The sequence below is a fragment of the Lampetra planeri genome, unplaced genomic scaffold, assembly GCF_965212315.1.
Source record: "Lampetra planeri unplaced genomic scaffold, kcLamPlan1.2.h2 scaffold_1340, whole genome shotgun sequence".
NCBI lineage: Eukaryota > Metazoa > Chordata > Hyperoartia > Petromyzontiformes > Petromyzontidae > Lampetra > Lampetra planeri.
Window position 1 is genome coordinate 1,003 of NW_027614057.1, and position 23,391 is coordinate 24,393.

Sequence of the window (23,391 nt, forward strand, 5' to 3'; positions counted from 1 at the left end):
AACGGAGAAGGCTGGGGCCTGGTGAGCGTCCTTTCATGTTTGCTAATGGTAATTACGGGCTACGGTGTTTCTCTGCTGCGGGTGACAGTATTAACACATTTCAATACTGATCATAATATATGTTGATGGTAAAACACTTATCAGAAAGTAGCTGAAAGTACTTCCGCTGGGAGGGACCTCTTTCTGAGTTGCCATCATTTACAGAAATACTGTGTTTGCCAAAGCCACTAAAACCCCAAACCTAATAGGGGGGCAGTGTTTCACTGGCGTCAGTCAGCTTGCATTTTCCTCTTGTTCCATGACTGTGTAGTTCTCCCTTTTTATCTTGACACTTTCCCTTTAAGGACTTTATTTATTTATGTATTTTTATTCAGGCAATACAACTTGCTTTAAGCATGGATTGAAACCATTTATGAAGAACTGTAAAAAAAAAAAAAAAAAGCCAAAGAGGATGAGAGTGGAGTGGTTGGTGAAGGATTTAAATATTCACTAACAAGGGTCGTAGCCCCTGACCGTATCAGAAACCTCATTCATATCAGCTGAAACCTCACTGTGTGCCAAAGCCTCTTCAGATAATATCACAGAGGTGTTCCAGCATATTTGTAGCTCCTAGAAATGCGAAAGTGTAATATTACAATCCACAAACACGTCCTTAAGGTAAAGTGGTTACAATCAGAGCAGAGCTCACTGCGAGACCGAGCTGAGAAAACGTCATCGTCCTCTAACTGAAATCAGCTTTTCATTTGTTAAATTATTCTCACTCAGTCATTTGCCCCCCCCATCCTCTGTTTGCTCTTCTTCCTCAAACATACCACTCCCTGCGTGAGATCACAGATCCATCCAAGTGGGACACATAGTCACTGTCTGTGCCGTTGTCATAGCAGTCCTCCGGTAGGTAGGGGGAGCCGTTGGTTACTATGGTGCTGTGCACTGGAGGCCCGCAGGGGTGCATGTTTTGGGTGTTGTAGTGGTTGGGGTAGTAGTTTCCCTCCTTGAGCCCCCTCTGGTTGTCCCCAGTGTCGGCCCAGTCGTCCCTACTCTTGTGTTCAGGGGTGTAGTCGGGGTAAATGATGTCTCCACCCAGTTTAGCTTTCAGCTCCTGGCTGCCTTTGCTGACTTTGTCCCCGTAGACGTCCTGCATCTCATGCGGCTGCAGCACGTCCAGCTGAGACTCTTTCTGCATGTCGGAGGGTCCAAGGTACTGCTTGGTGTAGTAGTCTCCTCGGAAGGTTCTACGCTGGCGCATGAAACAAGCCCCACCCAGAATGAGGAGGAGGATCAGGAAGAGGACGCCGCCCACCGCTCCTCCGATTACAGTACCCAGAGTGCTGTCAGGTAAGGAGGCGAGGGTCGGCGAGGTGAACAGGGCTCTCCGCTGGTCCACAGCAGTGCCAGCGCCAGAGGTGTCATGCAGGAGGGAGGCGGTAGTGCTAGGGGAAGGGGTGGTAGGCGGAGGATCTGCAAAGTGACAAAGGAATAGAAGAACAACAAAGTCTTATATTATATATTGTATTATTATTATGAATTATGATACAGAAATGTTTCTTAAAGCAATGACAATGAAAAGGTTCAAACATATTTTGAGCACGAAAGAGACAGGAGTTGGAGACACATAGGACAGAAGAGATCCCCTCCGCCCAACCCCCCCGATTCTGAAGTCTGATGTGGGGAAGTCATGTGAGAAGATGAAACGCTGTGATCGATGGAAGGTTTCTGTCTCTGATTTGCTGTCCGACAGCTGGCATTTGTGACAGCAGCCAGAATCAAGGTCAGGATAAGTGTCTCCATTTTGACCTCCAGCCTCTGAGGCTAAGAGCTGCCTGATACCACCAGTCGATCCCTGCAGCAGTAAATCAAAGACCTGACACACAGACCTATGTGACTTACATTAACAGAGGTCAGAAGCTCCAGCAGGATTTCAGCTAGGAGCTATCAACCTGGATTCTCAGTTGACTTAGTGATCACCACGATTTGTGAATGAGAGTAAAAATCCAATTAGCAATTGTATTCTGTGTGTGTGTGTGTGTGTGTGTGTGTGCGCGCCTGGAGGATTGAGGATAACAGACGAATGGATCAGTGATCTGGTACACTGGCAATCACCCTCTTTTTCAGTCACCATCAATCCCACCCTGGAGATGGGTGGGGGTTAACCTCATGTAGGTTATGAGCATCTGTAGCTATGTAGCTGATCATCGAGCTGAGGAGCCAAAAACGACAAGGCTTCAGAGGCAACTGGGAATGTGAAACAGCAACACCAAACAGCCCTGGTGGGGGAGGGACTGGAGCTGTGCTCAAATCTGGCTTTCTCCACGGGGGAGGGATGTGAGAGGCCGCACGCCCGAGTCCCAACATTTGACAAGAGAGGCAAGATAATTGCTCAGTGCAAGTCTTTCTTGGACAGGATGTCAGCTGTGCTCTCGTTTGGAGAAGGACTCCAAACCAGGCCTGCAGACAGATGGAGCCTGACAGTTTCGCTGGGGCTTCTCCAAGCTCTTTCCTCTCAACAGTGAGAAATCAAGCGAACTGTGTGTCAGCGATGAGTCCAAAAGCAGCAGTTGCTTTGTTTGGAGAGGGATTAAAAAGCAGCAAAGGAGAAATGAAAACAAAAAGAGATGCAGAGTTCTCAGGATCCACGCCCTGACTTAAAAGTCATGAACTCAAGTATCCAGCCAACAGCTCAACGGAGGAAGCAGGCAGGAGTTTGTTTCGTGTACTGTGTGTTTTCTGACGGGGATTCATGTCAACAAATAACCAGCATTTAACACATCAAACCCAGGAAAACTCCTCTGGATTTAGGGAAGTCCTCTTTTGGTTTCCAAGATAAACATGCTGTTGTAGAAAACAATAACTTACAACTATTACAGCAATAGTCACCTGAATACAGATCATTAAGTTAAGTTAAAGGCCTACACTTGCTGAACTAGAGGGGGGGGTGAACAGCTTCCTTATTTAGTTTCAAAAACCTCGACGCTGTAAGTGTTTGGTATTGATACTCTTTGTCTGCATGTCGTGCTCCTCTGCTGCCAGGCATGTGTGAAAGTGGATCTGGGCAGGGATATTTGTACGGAGGCTTAACGCTGCTGGAAGTGTTGAACGTACTGAAGGGTAATCTTATATGAAATAGACGGGTCAAATAATGACCAGTAGCACTTAAAAATAGTGGGGGGGGTGTACATGACCAACAGAAAAAAAAAGTGAGTGAAACAGTACCTTGTACCCAGAGGTTCACATCCTGACTGCGGAGTCCAATGTCATTCATCACCTCACAGCGGTACACTCCTGAGTCATTGCGCTCCAGTGGGCGAGTGAAAGCAAAGCTGTTGTTTGAGATCTCGACACCATGTGGCATCAATCCATCCAACCTGAGCAAGAAAATAACCACGATGAAAAATGCATTTACACATGTATGTTTAGAGCTGTGATTTTAATGTTATATTTATGACTTGGCATCACTGATCTGTTGCTTCAGCTGTGTGACGATCACATGGTTACAACTGTGACCATCTGATTCCATGATCAGCTGATTCCAAGAGGAGAAAAAGATTTCTACACTAGAACACAATTTCAAAGTCAGGAAAAATATAGGAAGAACGAGCCTGGCTCTCTTAAACTGCATGAAATCATATTTCTTTTTTGAAAGCCAGATGATGACAAAGAGCTGCCAATAGACCAGTGTTACCCTGATGCATGAACAATGTGGAATCTTTTATTTATAGCGGGGGAGTCTTCCCGATGGGTGCAGCCGTGCATCTGACAGCTCAAGTGTCAAGGCTCTAAAGTTTGGCTCAAGATAATTTATAGACAGTCACATCTTCACTACTTCATTTCAGTTTCTTTAAACTCAATTAAGCTCTATGCTGGTGGACCAAACAAAACAAAAGATTAGTCATGTATGGCGGCTTCTTTCTCCTATCTAGTACTCAATACTTCATCAATCAAACAGGCATAATGTAACACATTCCCTCGACTTTTTTTTTTAATTGTAACCATGACAAATCATGACAAACTGTAATAACACAGGGTAGAGTGGGCTCCTAGATTTTGGACCCTAAAACACATGTCTCCAGTACATCATGCGATTTTGAAAAGTTCACAAAGGTGCTAAGCTGCATGAAACTGCAGGAAAAGGCTACAGAGTCCAGATGTTTAACTTATGCTGACTTGTTTAAATGAGCAGTTCTGAAGGGTTTGATCAGGTAGTGCTGTTTCACTGTGTAGCACAATACAGCACAGATATGCACCATACAAGTAAGAGTTAACCCACAGGTAGGTATGCGTTAAACTGTTTTAAGGCACAACGTGGGAAGTGCCTTGAAACTGTTTTAAAGCACACATGCTCATCAATGAACCCGCTTATACCATCATCATTTGCCAAAGAAGCAGAAATGAGATAATTAATTTATGTTTTTATGTGTTACAAAAGCTCTAACTTCCGCCGGGTGGTTCTTCACCCCCACGTCACATCTGAAAACCATTTAACGCATCCTTATGCGCAGCAAAATTCGTCAAAATTCTTATACTCTCCAAACAAGTTGAAAGAATTGTTAAAAATCATCTGTTTTGTTTGTTTTGCTCGTCAAATGTCCAGCTGTTTTAACGCTGACAGCTGCAGTTGTTGTTACCGCTGACAGCTTGTGCTGGTCATTCGTGTGCCGCGGATGGGTATTAGAAATGTGAGCCGGACTACGTGTGCATTAAACGGTTTTAACGTACGTCTGCCAGCCAATTAGAAAAGAGTCTTCACAATGACCATGGTATAAGCCTTATTGTCTCACAGCTGAGTCAGTTATTACCAACAACATATTAAGTTAAAGGAACAGTTATCAGACACATCATTAAATCATATCCTCATGTAAGGGATGACACATCCTCACAAACATGGATCAAAGGAATCATGTTTTCGAGACAGATATTTCATGGATACTGACCTGACCCATGAGAAGTGACGGGCAGGCGGGTTGGCTTTGGCATCACAGATAAACTTCACGTTTGTTTGTCCCATGTACCAGTTTTTGTCAACTCCTGTTATAGATACCATCGGTGCAACTATGAAAAGTAAAGCAAAATGGAAAGATTACATCCACATACTTCTGCTGAGAGCTGTGCTGTTTTTCCCCCAAAAAAAACTAAAGTACTTAAATATCTGAGTAAGAAAGGCTCTTCTCTAGGAGGACGCAGCATTTCTTATGAGCACAGTAGAAATAGGAAAAAAACAAAAAACAAAAACAAAGGCAGGGTACAGGTTCTTGTGGTGAACATGAGCCATGAGGACAAACAAATGACCCTGGATTTGGGGCAGAAAATGACAGACTCCCTCAGACAGACTGCAGCTCATAATAAACTCTACTGCCTCACCATGACAAAGAAAAAAGGAAGCTTTATAACATGCCACTGTAATAAGACATGGCAAACACAGACTTAGGTATCCAATTTTTCATTTTGATTTCTCTAGAGAACAAATGAGGGACTCATTATTGAACACAGGAAGATGTCTCTGCTCATCCTTGTCCACTGACCCTTGTCCTGCAGTTCAATGATGAAATTGTGCTTCTTTTGCACAAAAAACTCCCTCGACTGTGCATCAGACATGATTTATTGACCTCCACAGCCTCTTTCTTCCTTTATTAACCCAGGTCTTTTTCTGCATCTCTGCTCACCTCTGGCTTAATCAATGTTTCATAAAATACGGTCATTAGTTCACACACATACTAACGCTCATCCTCAGAAAAACGTTTGCCAAGAGCATGACACCACAAGAAAGTGACTTTTGAAGATTTACCCTGATTTGTATGGAGACATACTGAGGTGGAATCTATAGTCTTATTGTCTACAAATACCATGAGAAAGCAAAACAATGTTTTAGTCTGTCTTTTAAAACATCATTCCACATGACTCTATGTTCCGCTATGACATGTTGATTTAAGCATCTAAAATAGACTATATAATGAACAGCTACGAGCTCAACATCATAGTTCATAGGCATATAGCCGATTTGGACTTGAGTACTTTCCCCTGAGTGGTAGTGACAATTGACACTTATCCACAACACAGTTCCAGCTCGGCTCTCTTCGATGTGGCTGCTGACGTCACAGCCCTGGCTGCGTCAAACTTACGCAACAGTGTTTTTTTTTCAATTTCCATGACATAAACACATAAAAAATGTAAAACATGGAGAAGACAGTGAAGTTGGGACTGTTTTTGGATTTTGTGGCAGACAGAGCAAGAGAAAAGAGATGCAGCAGGACACGATCAACAACATGGACGCATCCAGCTCTTATAACAAATGTTCTAGCCAGACAAAATTCACAAAAACGTCTGTGCTTCATTAGCGGACCACAGTGTGTGGTTTCCACACATCAGACATGTTCAATGAATGCGCGACAAGGAATAAAGAAGCAAATCACTATCTCCGGAAAAACTGCCGGTAGACTGGTGTTGAAGGTAGCCCTTGGGACGGCCCTCTGTCTGCAGTGACCAATCAGAGACCGCCACTCACAATGTCACCTGATCGGTACCTGCTCGGCTCGCTTGGAACCTCAACTGAGGTGGTATGGGTAAAAGTACCAGGTACTAAGCAAAACAGCTGGGTGGAACCGTGTAGTGGAAAAAGCCCCAAATGAGTCAGTTGTGTAGAAGATGGCAAAAAATAGAAATGAATATAGCAAAGAACTGTATCAGAAGCAGGTGAAAGTGTCGTGGGCTGACAAACTCACATTGAATATTTAGTGTGTAGGGAATGCGGAACTCTGTTTGGAGGGCAGGATGGCGTACCACACAGGTGAGCGTCTTCCCCTGGGCATAGCTCTGTGGCTGCCACATGTAGTGTACATGTATGCTTGTGGTGCCATTGGGCTCATCTTGACTTTGCTTTTCACTTCTGCCGTACAACTCCGTCTCCCAGAAAACGTCGGCGGCGGGACGGCCGCGCTCTGCTATGCAGGTGGCTACCAGTGACTCGTTGGCACCGTCAAGTAGAGCTGCGGGGCCTGCAGACACGTAGACCTTTGGCTCCACTGTGAAAAGGCGAGCAGGCAGGATGAGACAAGGGAGGGGGAGGGGAGCAAAAGACAAAATGGACTAAATATCACAAAAGGTATATTGATCTTTAGGTACATGGGTATGAATAAATAATGTTCTTCATCAGAACATAAGTATAAAGGAAGTGAACTCAGAATACTTCTCCCATTAAACACAATATACACATTAAAAATGAATGACCCATGATAAGTGACTGATATCAGTCAAAAGACCTGACTGTATAATAGAACACATTAGAAAATTACTGCTTCTGGCAGCTTTACTGTGTTTAACATAGACTCAGAAGCTATTGGTAGTCAACATGTCTGTTCGCCTAAATTTTGCTGGAAGAGGATATAAGTAGCTTAGAGCTGTAGCACTGCGGTAATGTTACACTTGCCTCCTGAGAATGAGACAAGATGTTGTACTAAATCATTCATCTTGGGGTGCACTGATCAACAAAACACAGGGTGACTGTTCAATAACCACAACATGTCCGGTCTGACCCCAGGGAGAGTTCGGTAAGATGCGTTCACAAGACAGTCCAAATACAAAAGGATGTATTGAGGAAATGAGACGCCACAATAAAGCAGAAGATGCACAGCAAACTGCCTGAACTGGTTACACAAAACACTGATATCATCCCAAGCGTTTTTCTCAAAGTGTTCCATCTTCATTTCTTCCTCTCTGTCTCTCTTAAAAGAGCACTAACAGCTGCCAGTTACTGCCATGCTGACAGTTTTAAAGGCACCATGTGCAGACACACCAACCTAATCCACAAGACAAGGCCATCACCTTTAAGACATCTGCCATCCTCCCCCTTACAGTCAAGCAGGGGTTCTAAACTCAAATAACTTCTGGCACCCGTTTTCCCCTAAAAATAACTTGTCATCTCCCGTGCCCGGTGCCATTGGCGAGGTTGCTGTTCTCAGCCCGACTCACATCCCCCCCGACACACACACACACACACACAGCCTGACTATAAACAGTAGCTGCTCTATGTTAGGTGGTGAGTGTGCCTCAGAGGGATATGTTCATTTGGTGAGGCTGTCAGGAAGGGAGGGGACCACTAGATGAGTGGAAAAGGTACCAATTTTCCAACAGCAAATGTTTGCATTGGTCCTTTGCTGCTTAAATACACAGTCTTCATTACTGACGTAGACTGTTTTTTAAAAGAAATGTATCTGCAAAAAAACAATAACTTGCCCATTATAAGGAGTCACTTTGGTGCAATGATTGCAAATTCTTAAAATTTGAAAATGTTCAAAATAACAGAGACTCACATGCTTTCAGCACAGAAAAATTTAACTGAATAAACGTTTCAAGGTGCCCATGAACAACTGTCAACTAACTGGATGGCATGGAATACAAATTTTCTTTCTTCTCATAAGCTGAGATAAATGAATCATTATTTACACACTGTAGGATTTGGGATTACGAACCTTACAAAATTCACCTTATGCTCCTAATAGAAGAACATCTCCCTCATCAACATAATGTGCATGAATGATTTTGTTTTTCAGAGTGTCAATTGTTATTTAGTACATTTTCTATTAACCTGTCAACAGTATGAAACAAAAGACCTCTCTAATCATTTGCTATGTTTGCCTGCTATTGTTTACTGGTTTGGATATTTGCCATGGCTTATTTCCTCTTGGACTTTCATTTCAATGCTTGGGATTTTTCGAGGATTAACTCATCATGGACAAAAAGATGAGAAAGAGAGTGAGAGAAGATTTACGTCTGAGATGTGCTCCTGTGAAGTGTCCTATGAAACTGATTTAACTATAATGCTAATAATTGACAAGGACCGATTGCGATTCTGACATTGAGACAATGGCGTCCTGCACCTGTGACTCATTATGTCAACTTAAACTTTACATAAAATACAGACATAAAACGAGTTGTTCATTTGAAAGTAATGGAGTATACATATAGACCACAACTGGTATAAGAACAATGTCAATCAACACAAGCTCAGAGGAGGATGAAACTCCTCTGAGATGTTTTGAAGGAATATATGCTGTGTGGATATTTTTATCATGAAATAAATGCATGACCAGGTTTCTTCCATGATCACACTCCAAATACATCTAAATTATAACGAGGGGACAAGCATGTGTGTGTGCATGCACATGTTTCTGTGTCTGACTGAACTCAAGTTAGTTCCGAGACACTGTGGCCAGCAGCAATTGTGCCACTCATTACCCATTAAGCTTTTATGGTCACTGTCAGGGGACAAGAAACGACTGTCTTTAGTGCAGTCTTGTCTGAGTGCAATCAAACCCCACAGATACACTGACCACATAATCATAGGGAGGAGTGGTTCTTGTATATGTAGTGTAGACTATAGTGTTAACAGTACACTGAATAAGTTGAACTGTATGCATGAAGACTCCAAGGAAAAGATGGTTAAGATAATCTGAACTGAAGTTGAATAACAGTACATTTTTTTCTTTTTTCACAACTGAGTCTTATATGTCTTTTTCTCATCATATCACACATTTGTTTAGGTTTGTTTAAGTATCCACATCAGCAGTTCACAAAAGTCAATGTAAAATTACACATTATTTGTATTTAACTTTGTATATAACTTGCTGTATTTAACTTGCTGCTAATGCCCTGACTAAACATTGCTAGACCTGTATGTGAGAAGGCCAATATTGAATAGCAGTCATACTACACACTGACTTCCCCATCTAAGTCAAATGTCAAATCCCAGACTTTTTCCGCTGACTACTAAAATGAATTTCCATGACTTACTGGAATGATCATACCCCTCTTGACCTGAGCAGCCACACAGATTTAAACCTATCAATCAACAAGCTCCATTTACACGTTCATATAGATCATATAAGTGCAAAACCTAGTTTTCACTGCATGACAGTGAGTACAGTGTAGAAGAACAGTAGAGAACAGTGTACATTTCTGTCATATAACAAACAATGTACACCAACACAATGACCCAAATGTACATTTTGCATTTGTGTCATCTATGCTAATCAGTCTTGGTAGCCAAGGGTCTTGACACTTGCTTTTTCTTGGTTCTTGGTTCTTGGTTCTTGTTTGCCTTCAATACTGCATTAATGTGATTGGGACTTTTACACCCGGAGCTAAAATCATAAACTGGAGAAATAGGAAACACCAGGCCAAATGTTGTTGCTAAATTAAAACCAGTAAGTTGTAAGGCAAGAAATGTTGTGCACAAATTCTGAGCTGGGTATGTGACCCCAATGTCCATTTTGATCCATGCAGTGCCTGCAGGTGCCATCCACCTTGGCCAATTAAGGTATTTCCAATCGGGGAAAACACACAGTTGTTGTATAGTACATGAGTCAAACTGTGCAGAAGATTTTTCAAACACTTATTTCTGCCTTAACAGTGAAATTCAACACAGTACAGACAGATACATATGTACTTTACCTAAGACATTCACATAGGTTGACGCTTGTGAATTTCCAAGAGGAAACGTAGCCACTTTGCAGGTGTAGGAACCAATATCAGCAAAGCCAACTCCTTCAAGGGTAATGGTGGCATCTTGTATAGAGGGGGAAACAAACGAGACGCGTTTGCTGTACTCTTGTGAGATAGAGGTGCCATACTTTGGGTGGAACACTGCCAAGGTAATAGTGCCTGAAGAAAGGCGACGTTCCCAGGAGCTCTGTGTGAGACTGAGGTTGGAGCCCACCTCTATTCTGCAGCTCAGTGTGATGTTCTTCCCCAACACTGCATTCACTTTCTCAGGAACTACCACCTGGTTACTGCTCACACCTGAGGAGAGAAAAGAGACATGAAGCTGAAAAAAAAAACTACCAAAATAAATCATTTTAATATACTGACTAGACAATGAATACTGTGTGCAAAAACTGATAAATACTGTGAAAAGTTAAAACTTAACTTAACTTCCTAATCTGCCCAGAACATATTTAATGTTGGCTGTAGAGTGCTGGACTGTATCTCAGAGAGGTCTGGATAGTGTTATATGAAAGAAAGATCTTTCTCCTGTGGCTGCAAAAACACCGCTGCAGCAGATGTGCTATTACTGGAACGATCATAATACAAGTTACAGCAGCCAGTAATGAATGATGCTGTAAAACACTGCTGCTTCACCCATTGTTGACACTGGAAAATAGGAGAGAGGAGTATCCTTTATCCTAGTGCAACGTGGTGTGTGCACCTGCACTGATACTTTACTGCCTGTATTCACAGAACGCAACATTTTCTTCATTTTTTTCCAGTTAAGCACTTTATGAGTTCTGCTTTTTCTCTCATACTCAAAGCAGGACATTCTTAAAGCAGGCAAGAAAAACTGTCTGGAGTAAGATGAAACAAACTCAGTGATCAGTGATTTTCTTTACTTTTTATGACACCCTCAGTTTGACTGTTAATGAGACTTATCAGGTAGTTCACATTATGAGCCCATTTGAAGGCTGTATCAAAAAGGTCCCACACAAGGCCCTACAAACACATCAAATAAAGAATCTGATTCTGATCTGCTTGACTCTTAGCTGTTATAATAAAGACTGAAATACAGGTTAGTGGGACGTTTCTAGGGGCAGTGACTCTTGCAAAGCTAGTTTTCTATATGTGGTCTGAAATATGGGTATTTATTACTGCTAGTAAATACAAGCATTTAATTTATTACTGTTTGGACGCTATCTGACGTATCAGCTGTTGCTCATTGTCCTTGGCTGCTCTTTAACTTTTTTAATACATCTACCATAAAGCCAACACTGCAGGTGCACTCTTGACTATCAGGGCCACCAGGTCTCACTAGTCTGCTGTAGTTATAGCTCTTGTTACTTGTAATAGAGCTGTTCATGACAGCTGGCTTGACCGCCTGATGTGAAGTTGTTCTTTATGCATTGTTCAATAAAAGTAACAGCTGTCTATTTTATTGCCGCTGTTGTTAAGGAGACAAAATGAAAGTCAGATTTAGGTTTGATTGTTCAGTAACTGCTCAGGATAATCAAGAAGAAGCTGGCCACGACTATACTAACTATACTATACTACTAATTATTTTTTATGACAGTTAACTAACTGGATTATGTTGTAACTATTCAAATTGTACGTCTCAGCCTTTTTTTTACCAGAGTAAGCTATATTTGGGAACCATTAATTTCCACTTTGTACGTCGTCTCGGATGTATATGGAGTAAAACTCATAAAAGTGGTCCTTTGGCTGGTATTTTGAGTCTCTGGCATGAATGTGAGTGGTAAGCCACAGCAATGCTATCTTGGTTTGACGGGATTATTGCCAAGGAGGCAGAGGCTCCCCGTGCTCCATTAGTTTCCCTGTAATTTCAGTGATTACACATGCACACAAACACATGCGATTCTCCCTTCCAAAATAAGGAAGAGTGTGTGACCCTGTGTGTAAGAGTCAGGCATTTTGTTTGAATGACTGTTCAGACCTAAATCTGTGTTGCTTTGTGTTTTTGTTTCATGCTGAGCTTCAGCGTTTCCTGTTTTTTTCTTCTTCTCAGCTGACGCATTTTCAAAATATTTTTCTTGGGATTTTTTCATTACCCTGACAGTTCTGCACGGTCTTTAGCCTTAAATCTATTAAACAAAAGCATCTTACTCAGCTGACCCATTCACCATTCACTTGGAAAGATGCTTTGGAAAATCACTTTAGCTATGATTGCATTAGCCGATAATAATTCAAGGATGTGATTACATCCTTTGCCGTACCTCAGATTCACGAGCTGGTCTGCAAACCACACACACAGACACACACACACACACGGGCAGAAACTCACACACGCTGCCATGATATGCTTTGTAATGCATGTGTTGCCTGTGTTTGTTTTGGGAGCAGTCCTAAGGGGGAGAAAGAGGGTCAGAGCTGTTTGAGGTTTGCATTCTTGACATCACATCAATTGGAGCTGACACAACAGCTGCTTGTTGTCACCTTACAAACGTGTCTGTGAAGGTTTTCAGTCATCCAGGTCATAGTAACTTGCTGGGTTAAACCATAGGCAACTGGACTAGCCGTTAGCCAACTTCCCACTAGTCAGTTTAGAACTAAAGAAGCCTCTTGGATGAGCGTCGAAACTTCTTCAAGCAAACAGCAAGTTCAGTAGCTTACGATTTAACTCAGTACCCTTGCAAGAACCTTGCAAATACAAACAAAAAATTAAAATACAGATGGAAAACACAACTGGAAGACTGAAACTCTAGATGGCTGTATATACAACTCATCATGCAGCACAGGTTCTCCGTATAGTAAAATAGCATGTATGGCATGCATGACATTGTGTTGATGCATGAAGACTCGTGCCTCAAAGCAGGCGGCAGGCGAACATGCTCCACATACTGCAGCTACCTGACACGACACCCCAAATGCTACCATATGAAGTCAGTCTATCTCACTGTGTCAGCTATCCAGCCTGTGAAAGCACACAGAGAAACTAGACTCCATCCATGCTATGTTGTGTTTGTTTTACAGTAGCAAAAAAGCAGGGCGTGTGGGGTAGGACTCCACCCAGACCATTAGGGGAGGGGAGACAGATGGCTTCTGCATGGGATACCTATAGCCACGCAGAGAGTGGGGAAACTTGGCACTGGGAGCAGGGACCATGACAAGAACAGCCTGGGCCTGTAAACTAAAACACCCTGAAATATTACCTAAAACACTGCAGGCAAATTAAACGCAAGTAGTGCGTTAAACAAGGATTTCATGCTGTTTCATCACGACACCAGACATACTGCTGCAGAGACACAATCTCTGTACTGTCATTACTATCACTCTTTTTCTAATCTGCAATGGGCACGATCTTAAAGAAAAACAAGTAAAGAACAACAATATGACTACATTGTATGCTGTCCTTTATATGAATTTAATGAATGAATTTAACACAATAGGTCAACTCAAAATCTGTCCCTCCTGCCCCAAAACAGGAAGTACACTGAACTGCAAACGCTAAATTGCCTGAGAGCAATCGGCTGCACTTTTGCCCCTTTTTCCCTGAGAAAACCGGAGGAAAGAATGAACTCATGGGAAGAATATGCCTGCACTTTGAAGAAATGCTCCATATTTGTTTCTCTCCCTCATGACATCACTAATTGCGACAAGCTGCTCAAAAAACGCAATGGTAAATCAAAACCTTCCTATTTGCTTGGCAACCGGCACAAACATTCCACGTCTGCTGCTCAAAGAGCCAACATCTCCACCTCGGCGAGCCAGCACTGACCTAGCTTTAGCCTTGACCTCCCCAGAGGAAGCTGTCTCCTGGCTGGAGATCCGTTCCTTGAAGCCTACTCTGTGTGTGAGTACAGCATGATATCAGCTATCAAAAGAAACATTCATAAGCAGCAACAAAATATACAGTTTGTCATGTTCATGTGGACAAAACTCCATACAAAGATTAGCATGTCAGACTGGACTCATAAGGGACTGACATCACAAGACAAGAACGCAGATGAGATCTGTGCTGGAGGGAGTGTGGTTTAGGACGACGGCAAAAGGAGTGTCGGTAATCAAAAGTGACTACAGCCATGAAGAATAAGGATTTTTGAAAAAAGAGCAGCAATGGAGATGATAAGAGGGATGGACAAAAGTGACACGTTTTCTTTGAAGAGCACAGACCTCCACTTATGTTCTTATTGAATAATATTCAATTATGGACAATGCCCTAAGACATGATCAACGTGTTCAACTTTTGTATGAACATAGACAAGCACAGCACCCAAAGTAAATGCATTAAGAAACAATGTTAAACAGTAAAATCAGTTACAATAGGTGATGGGGCTTTCACAAACACTACTCAAAATGATTTCAGAATCTGTATTAGAAATACATTATTGATCCCCAGAGGGAGGTTTGGTTTGTCAGAGCATATTCATATTGCGCACTGCATCGAGCAAAGACTGGACAGAAACTGTTGTGCAAAATGAAGTCAAAGTGAAGTGTGTGAATCAGCAGCTCTGCTCATTGGACTCGTCTCATGCACCCACAGTCCTCTCTTTCTTGCTGCTCCTCCTCCTCTTTATATTAGCAATTTTATTGCTTCTTGCTTCTTGGCACTGGCTTGATAGTCATTGTTGAGCTTCCAGTAAACCCTGGTATAAACTCTGACCAGGATGAACTCAACTGCTTTAATTGGAGCAAAGGCTGAACGATATCAGACCCCTAATATCCAACACCCTCTTCTTGACCACAGCTGCAAAGAAACACCAGGTGCCCAGCTGGTGGTTGATCAAGGAATATAAAATGTATATGCATATCAGATATGGACATTCTTTTAATACATGTCAGCAGTAAGGATATTTTTTTTCTTTTCTGAGGGATAAAACTAATGTTTAATATTCTCTCTGTGTCCTAATATGTAATCATTACTGCAAAACCTGAAACTAAGGTGTCTGAGGTGGCCAGATGAAGACTGACGAATTGTGGTCACATCCACACATTTTTGCTATCACTCGTCTTTGCAGTGAAGTCCCATTGTCTACTACAGGCCGATGGTAACATTAGCTGACAATTCTGCTTTCATCTGATCACATACCCCATAACATGTTTTCTGTGCAGGGTAACGATAATTTAAAAATTGTTGCCAACTTCCAAAAAGCATCCAATAACACAAAATGATCAAATAAAAGACTATGTCATTTAGTGGGAAAATAACCAATTAGTCAACTGACTTCTGAAGCTCACAACAGTCCTTGGCCTCCACATCCAAGAGGACAAGGAAATGAAATGCATTAGCAAATACTGCTTGTTAAAAAACCAAGAAGAAATGTAAACCAAAGTCTTCTCTCATTTGCTCCCTCCTCCGTTTGTGCATGATCTGTTACTTTAAACACTGCAACCGCAAGTCAATAGGCAGAGTAAAGCCATTTATTTGCTATTGTTTCTCTTTAAAAAAGGTGACTGGGGGAACTGCTGTGCGCACACACACACACACACACACACACACACACACACACACACACACACACACACACACACACACACACACAATGGCCACATGCTTAGAACTGGCACAAAGGACATTTTTGTCAGAAGAACTGTTTCTGACTGAACTTGATCAATCAGAAACAGGATACACTAAGCAGCGAATTGCCTGCTTTATAGCATGACTTTATCATAAAGAATATTTGTTCAGTGTGACAAAAACATTAGTCTCTACACCAACTCTAATCTACCCCCTTCCTTCCTTGCATTGTATCCTGTGAGGGTGGGAGGCATTTCAGTGGGCTAATTCATGGTGGAGACAAACACAGGCTGAGAGGCCTTTAAATAGAGGCAAGTGGGCCTCTCCCACATGTCACTGTCCTCTTCACAAACCTTTTCTCTTTCTCCCACCTTGCTATCCAGGCTTCTGTGCCCTTCTCATCAGGTCACATTTGATTAAAAATCAAATGTCAAACTAAACCAATCAATAGTGTTGACGTACAAAGTGCCCGAACAGGTTGCAACCTTTCATCAGCGTCAACTGCAGCTAGTGTATCGGACTTGTGAAGGACAATGTCTGCCACTGTGTACCAGAGAAACACAAACATTCCTACAGCATCCTACCGTATTGTGTGGGACTTGTTGTTGTCGTGGGGGATGGTGGTATTTTACTATGCACACACTATGCACTGAGTCATGGCAGTAATACATTTGTTTTGGTTGTTCGCTGACAATATGGAACCATTTTAAATCAGTCTTGGGCATCTACTTTTGCCTTTCTCAATTAGAGCTAAAGTGTATGACATCCCTGACATGTTGGTGCTAATAGGGAGCACACTGCAATTCTCATTACTTCAAAGACGTGTTGGAAATTGCACTGAGGCTGAACTCTTGCTCACCCCGTTTTTATGCCTTATGTGAAACTGACTTGTCCTTACTGCCACCTTCCTAGAAAAAAAGCCTTTCAGACCTTGTGTCACATTCATGTATCGTTAACACATTAATGGTATTCAACAATTATCCAAACGCCACACACAGATAACTGAAACATCTTTTCAGACAAAAATGCTGTGCAGTTTTGCACCCAGACCACTGAGTTTTTATCATGAATGTGCCCATCATCGTTGTTAATTCTTCTGTGGAACAACCTGGTGAACCAACCAACCATCTACTGTTTCACAAGGTCAGTCAATTCCAAAGTACTTATATTTTGGGGGAAAAAAAGCCATGTGGACACACGCTTCGATTAAAACTATGGAAAATGTGACATCCACCTGTGCACACAGTATTTGGATGGACATTAGAGAAACACTTCCTCATACCACCTTAACCATGATCCGACTGAAATGTGAGAAAATCATACGGATATGCCATTCAAAGTGGACTTGCATCCATTGCACTGAATAATAAAGGTGAACTTCTCTTGATAAAATCTTAATAAATTCTGATATTCATTGGAACAGAAATAAATTCAGTCCATGTTGGGTGGCAGAGGTGGGGCTGAGGATGGGTGGGACAGAGTGGGGAGAACAGTTCTCTGTTAATCATAGACTCTGCTGGCCTTGACTGGGTCTGAATGGACTACTTGTACTTTCATTAGGCCAATCCGGCAGAGTGGAAACACAGTTTCCCACACACCACAGACACCCACAGGGAATTACACATTACACATTTTTCTCTAAAGTCCTTCCCATGATTGTCCTATTTTAGATTTTTTTTTTCTTTTTTAAGATGCCTTCATCTGCTGACGACCGGCAGCAACATGCAGTATTTTGACAGTCATTTGCACATCAGTGTCATGTGGAACCTGCACACAGTGCAAAGTATAAGTACTTTATCTGGAGAAACTAAATTGCCTTTTTTAGGACAAATAAAGTAGTCAGAATCTGAATCATTATCCAGAGTGTCAATTATTTTAAACAGAGGACAAGATGTGAGCAACCACAATGAAAAATTGGTTAATGTGGCTAAAGGTAAAGCAGGACATAAAGCAGCCCAACAAAATCCTGCATCTGTACAGGGTGTATCCAATGGTCAGTAAAAGTTCTATGGTCAGTGCAGCAGCAGTTTCCTGGTCAGAGGGATTTCACATTTCATCTTCTCAGAACACCCACTGTTCCGTGCACCTACTCTCACCCTCTTTTTGCAACAGATTAGAAAAGGCCCCTTGATTTACATTCCCACCCACCCAGAACAAGGAGATTTGGTTCCTAGGTCATGTTGGACACATGGTAAATTTAAAAAAAAAAAAAAAAAAAGGGTCACCCCACTGGCCAAATATGATGACATGTATTGCCCAAATCTTGTCGAACTTCTCTAAAGTATATTCAAAAAAGGAACTGGTAACCAACTTTTAATTGCTTACATGCCATTTGAACACCATGAGGACAGAGGTCCACCCCTTCTATATCTGTCATGTCTATAGCCAGTAACACAATATCCAAGCTTACCAAGTTACATCTCTGCTATGATATACTGTTCTCATAATATATAAGTCAATTTTGTAAAAGAAAAATATTTTGGTGGCAGCACCCCATTTATAGTCGGTCTAAAAGCCAAAGGTTAAACAATAAATCTTTCACTGTGTTGTCCTTTCTACAAAGCACTTAACATGTGACATTGTTTTCCAACTCCAATTTAACTGGCCACTAGTTTTCGTGTCATCAATTATTTGCTAAATGTAAAAACAAAATGTAATTACATGGGGGGAAAAAAAGAATACTTCAGATATACAAACAGGGCAGGAAACTTCAGATTAAACTGTCTTTAGACCAGCAGGGATATAGTTAATCACAGTCCTATTCAGGACATAAACCTAGAGGGACCAGGGCTACTTAAAAAAATATAAATTTAAAATGTCCTCCCTGGGAATTGAGACCACAATTCTCTTAGTGACAGCGCCAGAACATCACTTGCAATACCAGATTTTTTGTGTGCAGTGTTCAGATTTCAATTGAAAATAACTCCACGAACTGGAATCACCAGCATCCAACAATTTTATCACCACCTGTAAGTCAGTCATTTTATTCATTAGAACTGTGGCTCCCACTTCATCTGGTAAAAGTAAAAGTATCTGTGTTCCTGCATATCTACACATCAACTGACAAGCATGACGCTGATGAGTCCATTAAGTGTCGTTGTGTAGCAGAATAAGAGGCTAATCCATAGCCACACTGACACCAAACTGTGATTGATATGGAGCAAATGAGGGAGAGCCTGAGTGCAGTTCATTTTGAATAAATTATGAAATAGGAGCAGGAGATTCACTATCATTTAGAAATGAGATTGCATGTATGTGTGAACCAACCTTGTGATCTTTTTAGGAATAATCGGCCAGCCCAGTAGATACAGTAGGTCCCTTTTCCATATGCTTTAGCCCAAGTTTGACCACATCATACTCTATATACTACAGACTATAATTTGTCACCAGAAACTCTGATGTTACTCACTGAAATTTGTGAATTTTGTCAGTTTTAGAACTATCACGAACAATCCCCTTTATAAAGCAGCATTTATGTAGAGTACCTAAGTATTCAGTTAAAAAAAATAAAGTATTGCAGCAGAGCTTCCTTCAGCATTTCTCATCTCCTACTTGTACAGTATGTAGGTGCATACGTCTGATTTCAAACGGCCTTACCACCTGACAGCGGAATGGGTGAAAACAAACAAGGCTGAGAGGTGAACCGCAGCCACACCTGTCTCCCATAACCCCATGTACATCTCAGGGTTCTTGAAAAGCTTCAGTGAGAACACCCTGGCATGTATGTATCTTTAAGGCAAACAGTGATCCTACTGTGTCCAAGTGACCCTAACATTTGGAGCACATTGTGACCCTCTTTTTAGTAAATAAAAGTTTGTAAAGGTACCCTTCTGTTCATTCATTGTAGGTAATTCACCATGGAAATATCTGGAAGACATTTCTACAGCAAAGCAAAGTATCCTCAGAGATTTTAACAATCAAATACTGTCTGTGTTAGACGTATTTAGTGAGCAACTAAGGAACAGCAAATATAGCACTTGTAATTAAGCATTTAGCTGTGTATTTTCCTGTATTTCCCCTCATTTACTTTGTGTTGCTCATGACTGTGAACTGCTGTTATTGGCTTAATGAAACTCATGAGAAGTACTATTAGCCACTTATGGACCAGACCGGTAAATGCTTTGAAAAGACTAAAACCAACATATGCTTGTGCCACCACTTAATATTTTTCAACTTCATTGCCATGCCCAAGCACTTTATCTGAAAAACAATCAAACAAGTGTATTTACATTTGCATGAACTGATTTTTGGCCACTTAGAGATGGGACAGATCGAGGGTACCGTGTGCAGATAATGACCCAATTTATGTAATGAAGAGTGGGCCGATGTTGTTGATCGACAAACCTATCTAGACTCACGCTATAGTGTAATAATCCCCTGCAGAAGAAATTGGCTCAGATCTACCACACCCTTTCCTGAACCTTATGCTACATGGGGTAAACATTCAATACTGTAAAGAGTTCACCTGGTATTCAGTGCTGAGACAGTAATAAAAACAGCTGCCTGCATAAAAGACTATAAGTGAACAAAAAAGTGACAACCAGACATCTAAAGGAAAGAAGGGAAGGTGTGTGTTGGACGATCATTCTCTATGGTCATTTATATGAGCAATGCCAGTGACACTGCGACAGTTATTTGTTGTGTTGTTATTATTAAAAGCAACAATGGTCATTCAAAGAAAACAGTGATTTTTTTGTGTGACTGTTGCTTTAGATCAGTTCCCTTTTCTTTAGCTGGCTAGTACTTATGGTTTCAGCGTGCTGTGTTTGGACTTCAGCCACATAAAAGTGCATGTGATAGTACTGTAAAAGCATGTCATCCAGCAAAATAGTGGCACTCACTGTCTGATGTGATTTGGAGCTCAACAGTATGAAATCCTGAGTAAAGAAAAATACTTAAAATCTCACACTTAACAATTGGAAAGACTTAAAATATAGTTTAAATAACTCTGGCATGCTCTGGGTTAATGACGTCATGGACTTGAGATGAATTAGGTGAAGCACAAGGTAGAAACACTGATGAGACATTTGTCTCCACCATTCATAAGGATGTGGGATAGACAGACGTATTTTTCCCTCTACAATCCACATGAAGATGCCAGGAACTTTTTTTATAAGACAGGAGGTTCAAACAGAGGGCACAAGTCACTCAGTTCATCCTTCATTACACTGATTCCACAGCCTCATCCCTTTTATTCATGTAGTGAATACTGATGTATTAGTATTCATGCTGCGCAGTATGACAAGTCACATATTTGCCTGCAATCATGACGTTCCCTGTTAAAAGTCGCTCAATTTGGTGTGATTTGACAACACCCTGTTATTACAGAATGTCTATTTGTCTTCATTAATTATCACATTTGGTGTTACAGACATTATTCCGTTTGTGTATCAGTTTATAGCAGCATGTCCAGAGATAGGCTAAGACTGGAAGTTAAAGCTGTGGACTAAACTGATGGACTACAGGGGTGCAGTTTTCCCGACAGTTTCTGATAGCTTAGTCTGTTGGGATAGCGGAAGCAAAGGGTGGAGTCAACAGCAGCTGTGACCACAGTCTGCGTGGTCCCTGAGCCCCACACACTGCCACTCCATCTCCAAAGAAAGCAAGACACTCATCTGCTGATGGTTTTCCTTCATAAAGAAATCACTCCATGTGTTTTATGCGTCACAACAGAGAGGCCATTTAGAGGCTCAGAGGAGCACAAGCTATGGCCAACAGATGTTCACCCAAATGCTGAAACTTATTATAAGGTCATTTCTTTCATAATTTAAACAGCAAACAACCAGTTCTGATAATCAACCCCAATCAAGGAGCATTAGGAGTTCACAAATGTTTTTGGTCATTGGAGCACATGTCATTCAAATGAATATGTCACGTCACGAGAATAATTGTAAGTAAAATAGTGAGTCAAGTTCAGTTCATTGAGTTTCTTACTTTCCATAAAACAAAGTACGTTCTCACACACACACACACACACACACACAGAGACACATATATATTACCTATTTAAAACTGTAGCTCGCCTGAACTAATCAGCCTCCTTTCATACAGTATGCTGACAAAGCACAAACTATTCTGATTTATTAATGATGCTTCTTATTAATAACTAGTCTCTACAGACTAAACCTGCTCAGATGTGCACCGCTTTTTCAAATCTATTTCTGTTTAGAGTCTGTAATTTCGGTGGCCCCATTACTACATTATTTATTTAGATTGTGAATCATGCAGCTCCAAGAGAAGAAACCACAAAACTATGGTCTTCAATTACAGACCACACAGCCTGGAGCCACGCCTTAAATGAATCCCCTCCTCATGACTTGTCTACACCGAGGGGTGTCTGAGAATGACACTGTCAAAAAACTGACCTCAAAGCTGTTTTGGTCACCAAGTCCTTGTGCATTTTTGTGCTACACTTAACACACTCCTGGGCAACATTCAACTATATGCTATGGACACTCAAAAATAAACACAGTGTTTTTGTACTCAGAACAAAACCTGTGATATCCTGTGAATCTGGCTATTGATTTTTCTGGTCAGAATACGACCTTCACACACTGCACCAAATGACACAGTGTTTGAAAACGCATCAGCTTAGTTTACAAGAGTGCTTTGTTATCAGTCTTCCATGCTGATTTATAAACCAGTGTTCTGTGGTTACAGACAGAAAAAGTTGTGTAGACTTTGCAAGGGTGTGGATGAACGACACTGACAGATGAGGGAATAAATCAAGACGTACTACAGGCTGACATCCAGACCGTAAACTGGTTGATATATATTAGCATTTTCATGTAAGGATCAACATTGGGGCTGGCATTACCAATATAACATCAACATCTGCAGAGTCATGGGAGTAAGGACTTGGGTACTAAATCAGCAAAAAAAAAGTTGCATATCTCAGTCAGAATACAGGAGTCTGATTTTTTTAAGTTACAAAAAATCAAACAAACTTCAATTATGCTGCAAGTAAGTGGCTATTGCATTGAATCTTTTAAACACAATGCAGTGACTGAACATAGTTCTGGTGACATAAATGTGATACTTGCTGTTTTCCTGCCTCTAAGATTGTGAACTTACTGCTTTGTTATATGTGGTTGTTGCACTCCTACAATTAGACATGCTGGTCATGTTTCATGCTCCTTGCAGCTTTAAACCTCTGAGTGTTATTCCTTTGCAGAATGCAATCCATCTGTGCTGTGTCCTCTTTTCTCTTTGCAGACCTGTCGTATCCTGTCATTCCAGCTCAGGAAAGAGATGCAGCAAACCCTCCAGCTGCACAACTCGGCACAGTGCAGAGTCTGGAGGGGGCTCCAGCGGGCTGGCATCCAGCCCATCTGCAGGTCAATACTTCCAGAGACTCTGCGACTGCAGTGCCTCTCTGCAAATATGTCTCCATCGCCCCTGCCACCACCTCTGCTGCCTCTTTTTCCAAACACACCCAT

At 41.5% G+C, this 23,391-nt stretch overlaps 1 protein-coding gene across 1 annotated transcript; it reads right to left on the reverse strand.

Moving 5' to 3' along the window:
- Window positions 1-802: 802 nt before the first annotated feature.
- NECTIN3 (nectin cell adhesion molecule 3) lies at window positions 803-23,391 on the reverse strand. Its single transcript, XM_078622132.1, has 6 exons — window positions 23,170-23,391; window positions 10,441-10,813; window positions 6,714-7,013; window positions 4,929-5,046; window positions 3,211-3,362; window positions 803-1,458 (listed from the first exon to the last, which is right to left on the reverse strand). Exons 1-6 carry the CDS (start codon window positions 23,389-23,391, stop codon window positions 803-805), a joined length of 1,821 nt encoding a protein of 606 aa, XP_078478258.1.

Bases quoted from the DNA above. Each gene is read 5' to 3' on its own strand.
- NECTIN3 (XM_078622132.1), bottom strand. From the start codon at position 23,391: ATGGGTGTGTTTGGAAAAAGAGGCAGCAGAGGTGGTGGCAGGGGCGAT. The intron at 7,014-10,440 runs GTAAAGTACATA...GCCTTTTCACAG, and splicing joins AACCTATGTGAATGTCTTAG to TGGAGCCAAAGGTCTACGTG. The intron at 5,047-6,713 runs GTGAGTTTGTCA...TACTTTTCATAG, and splicing joins CTACACACTAAATATTCAAT to TTGCACCGATGGTATCTATA.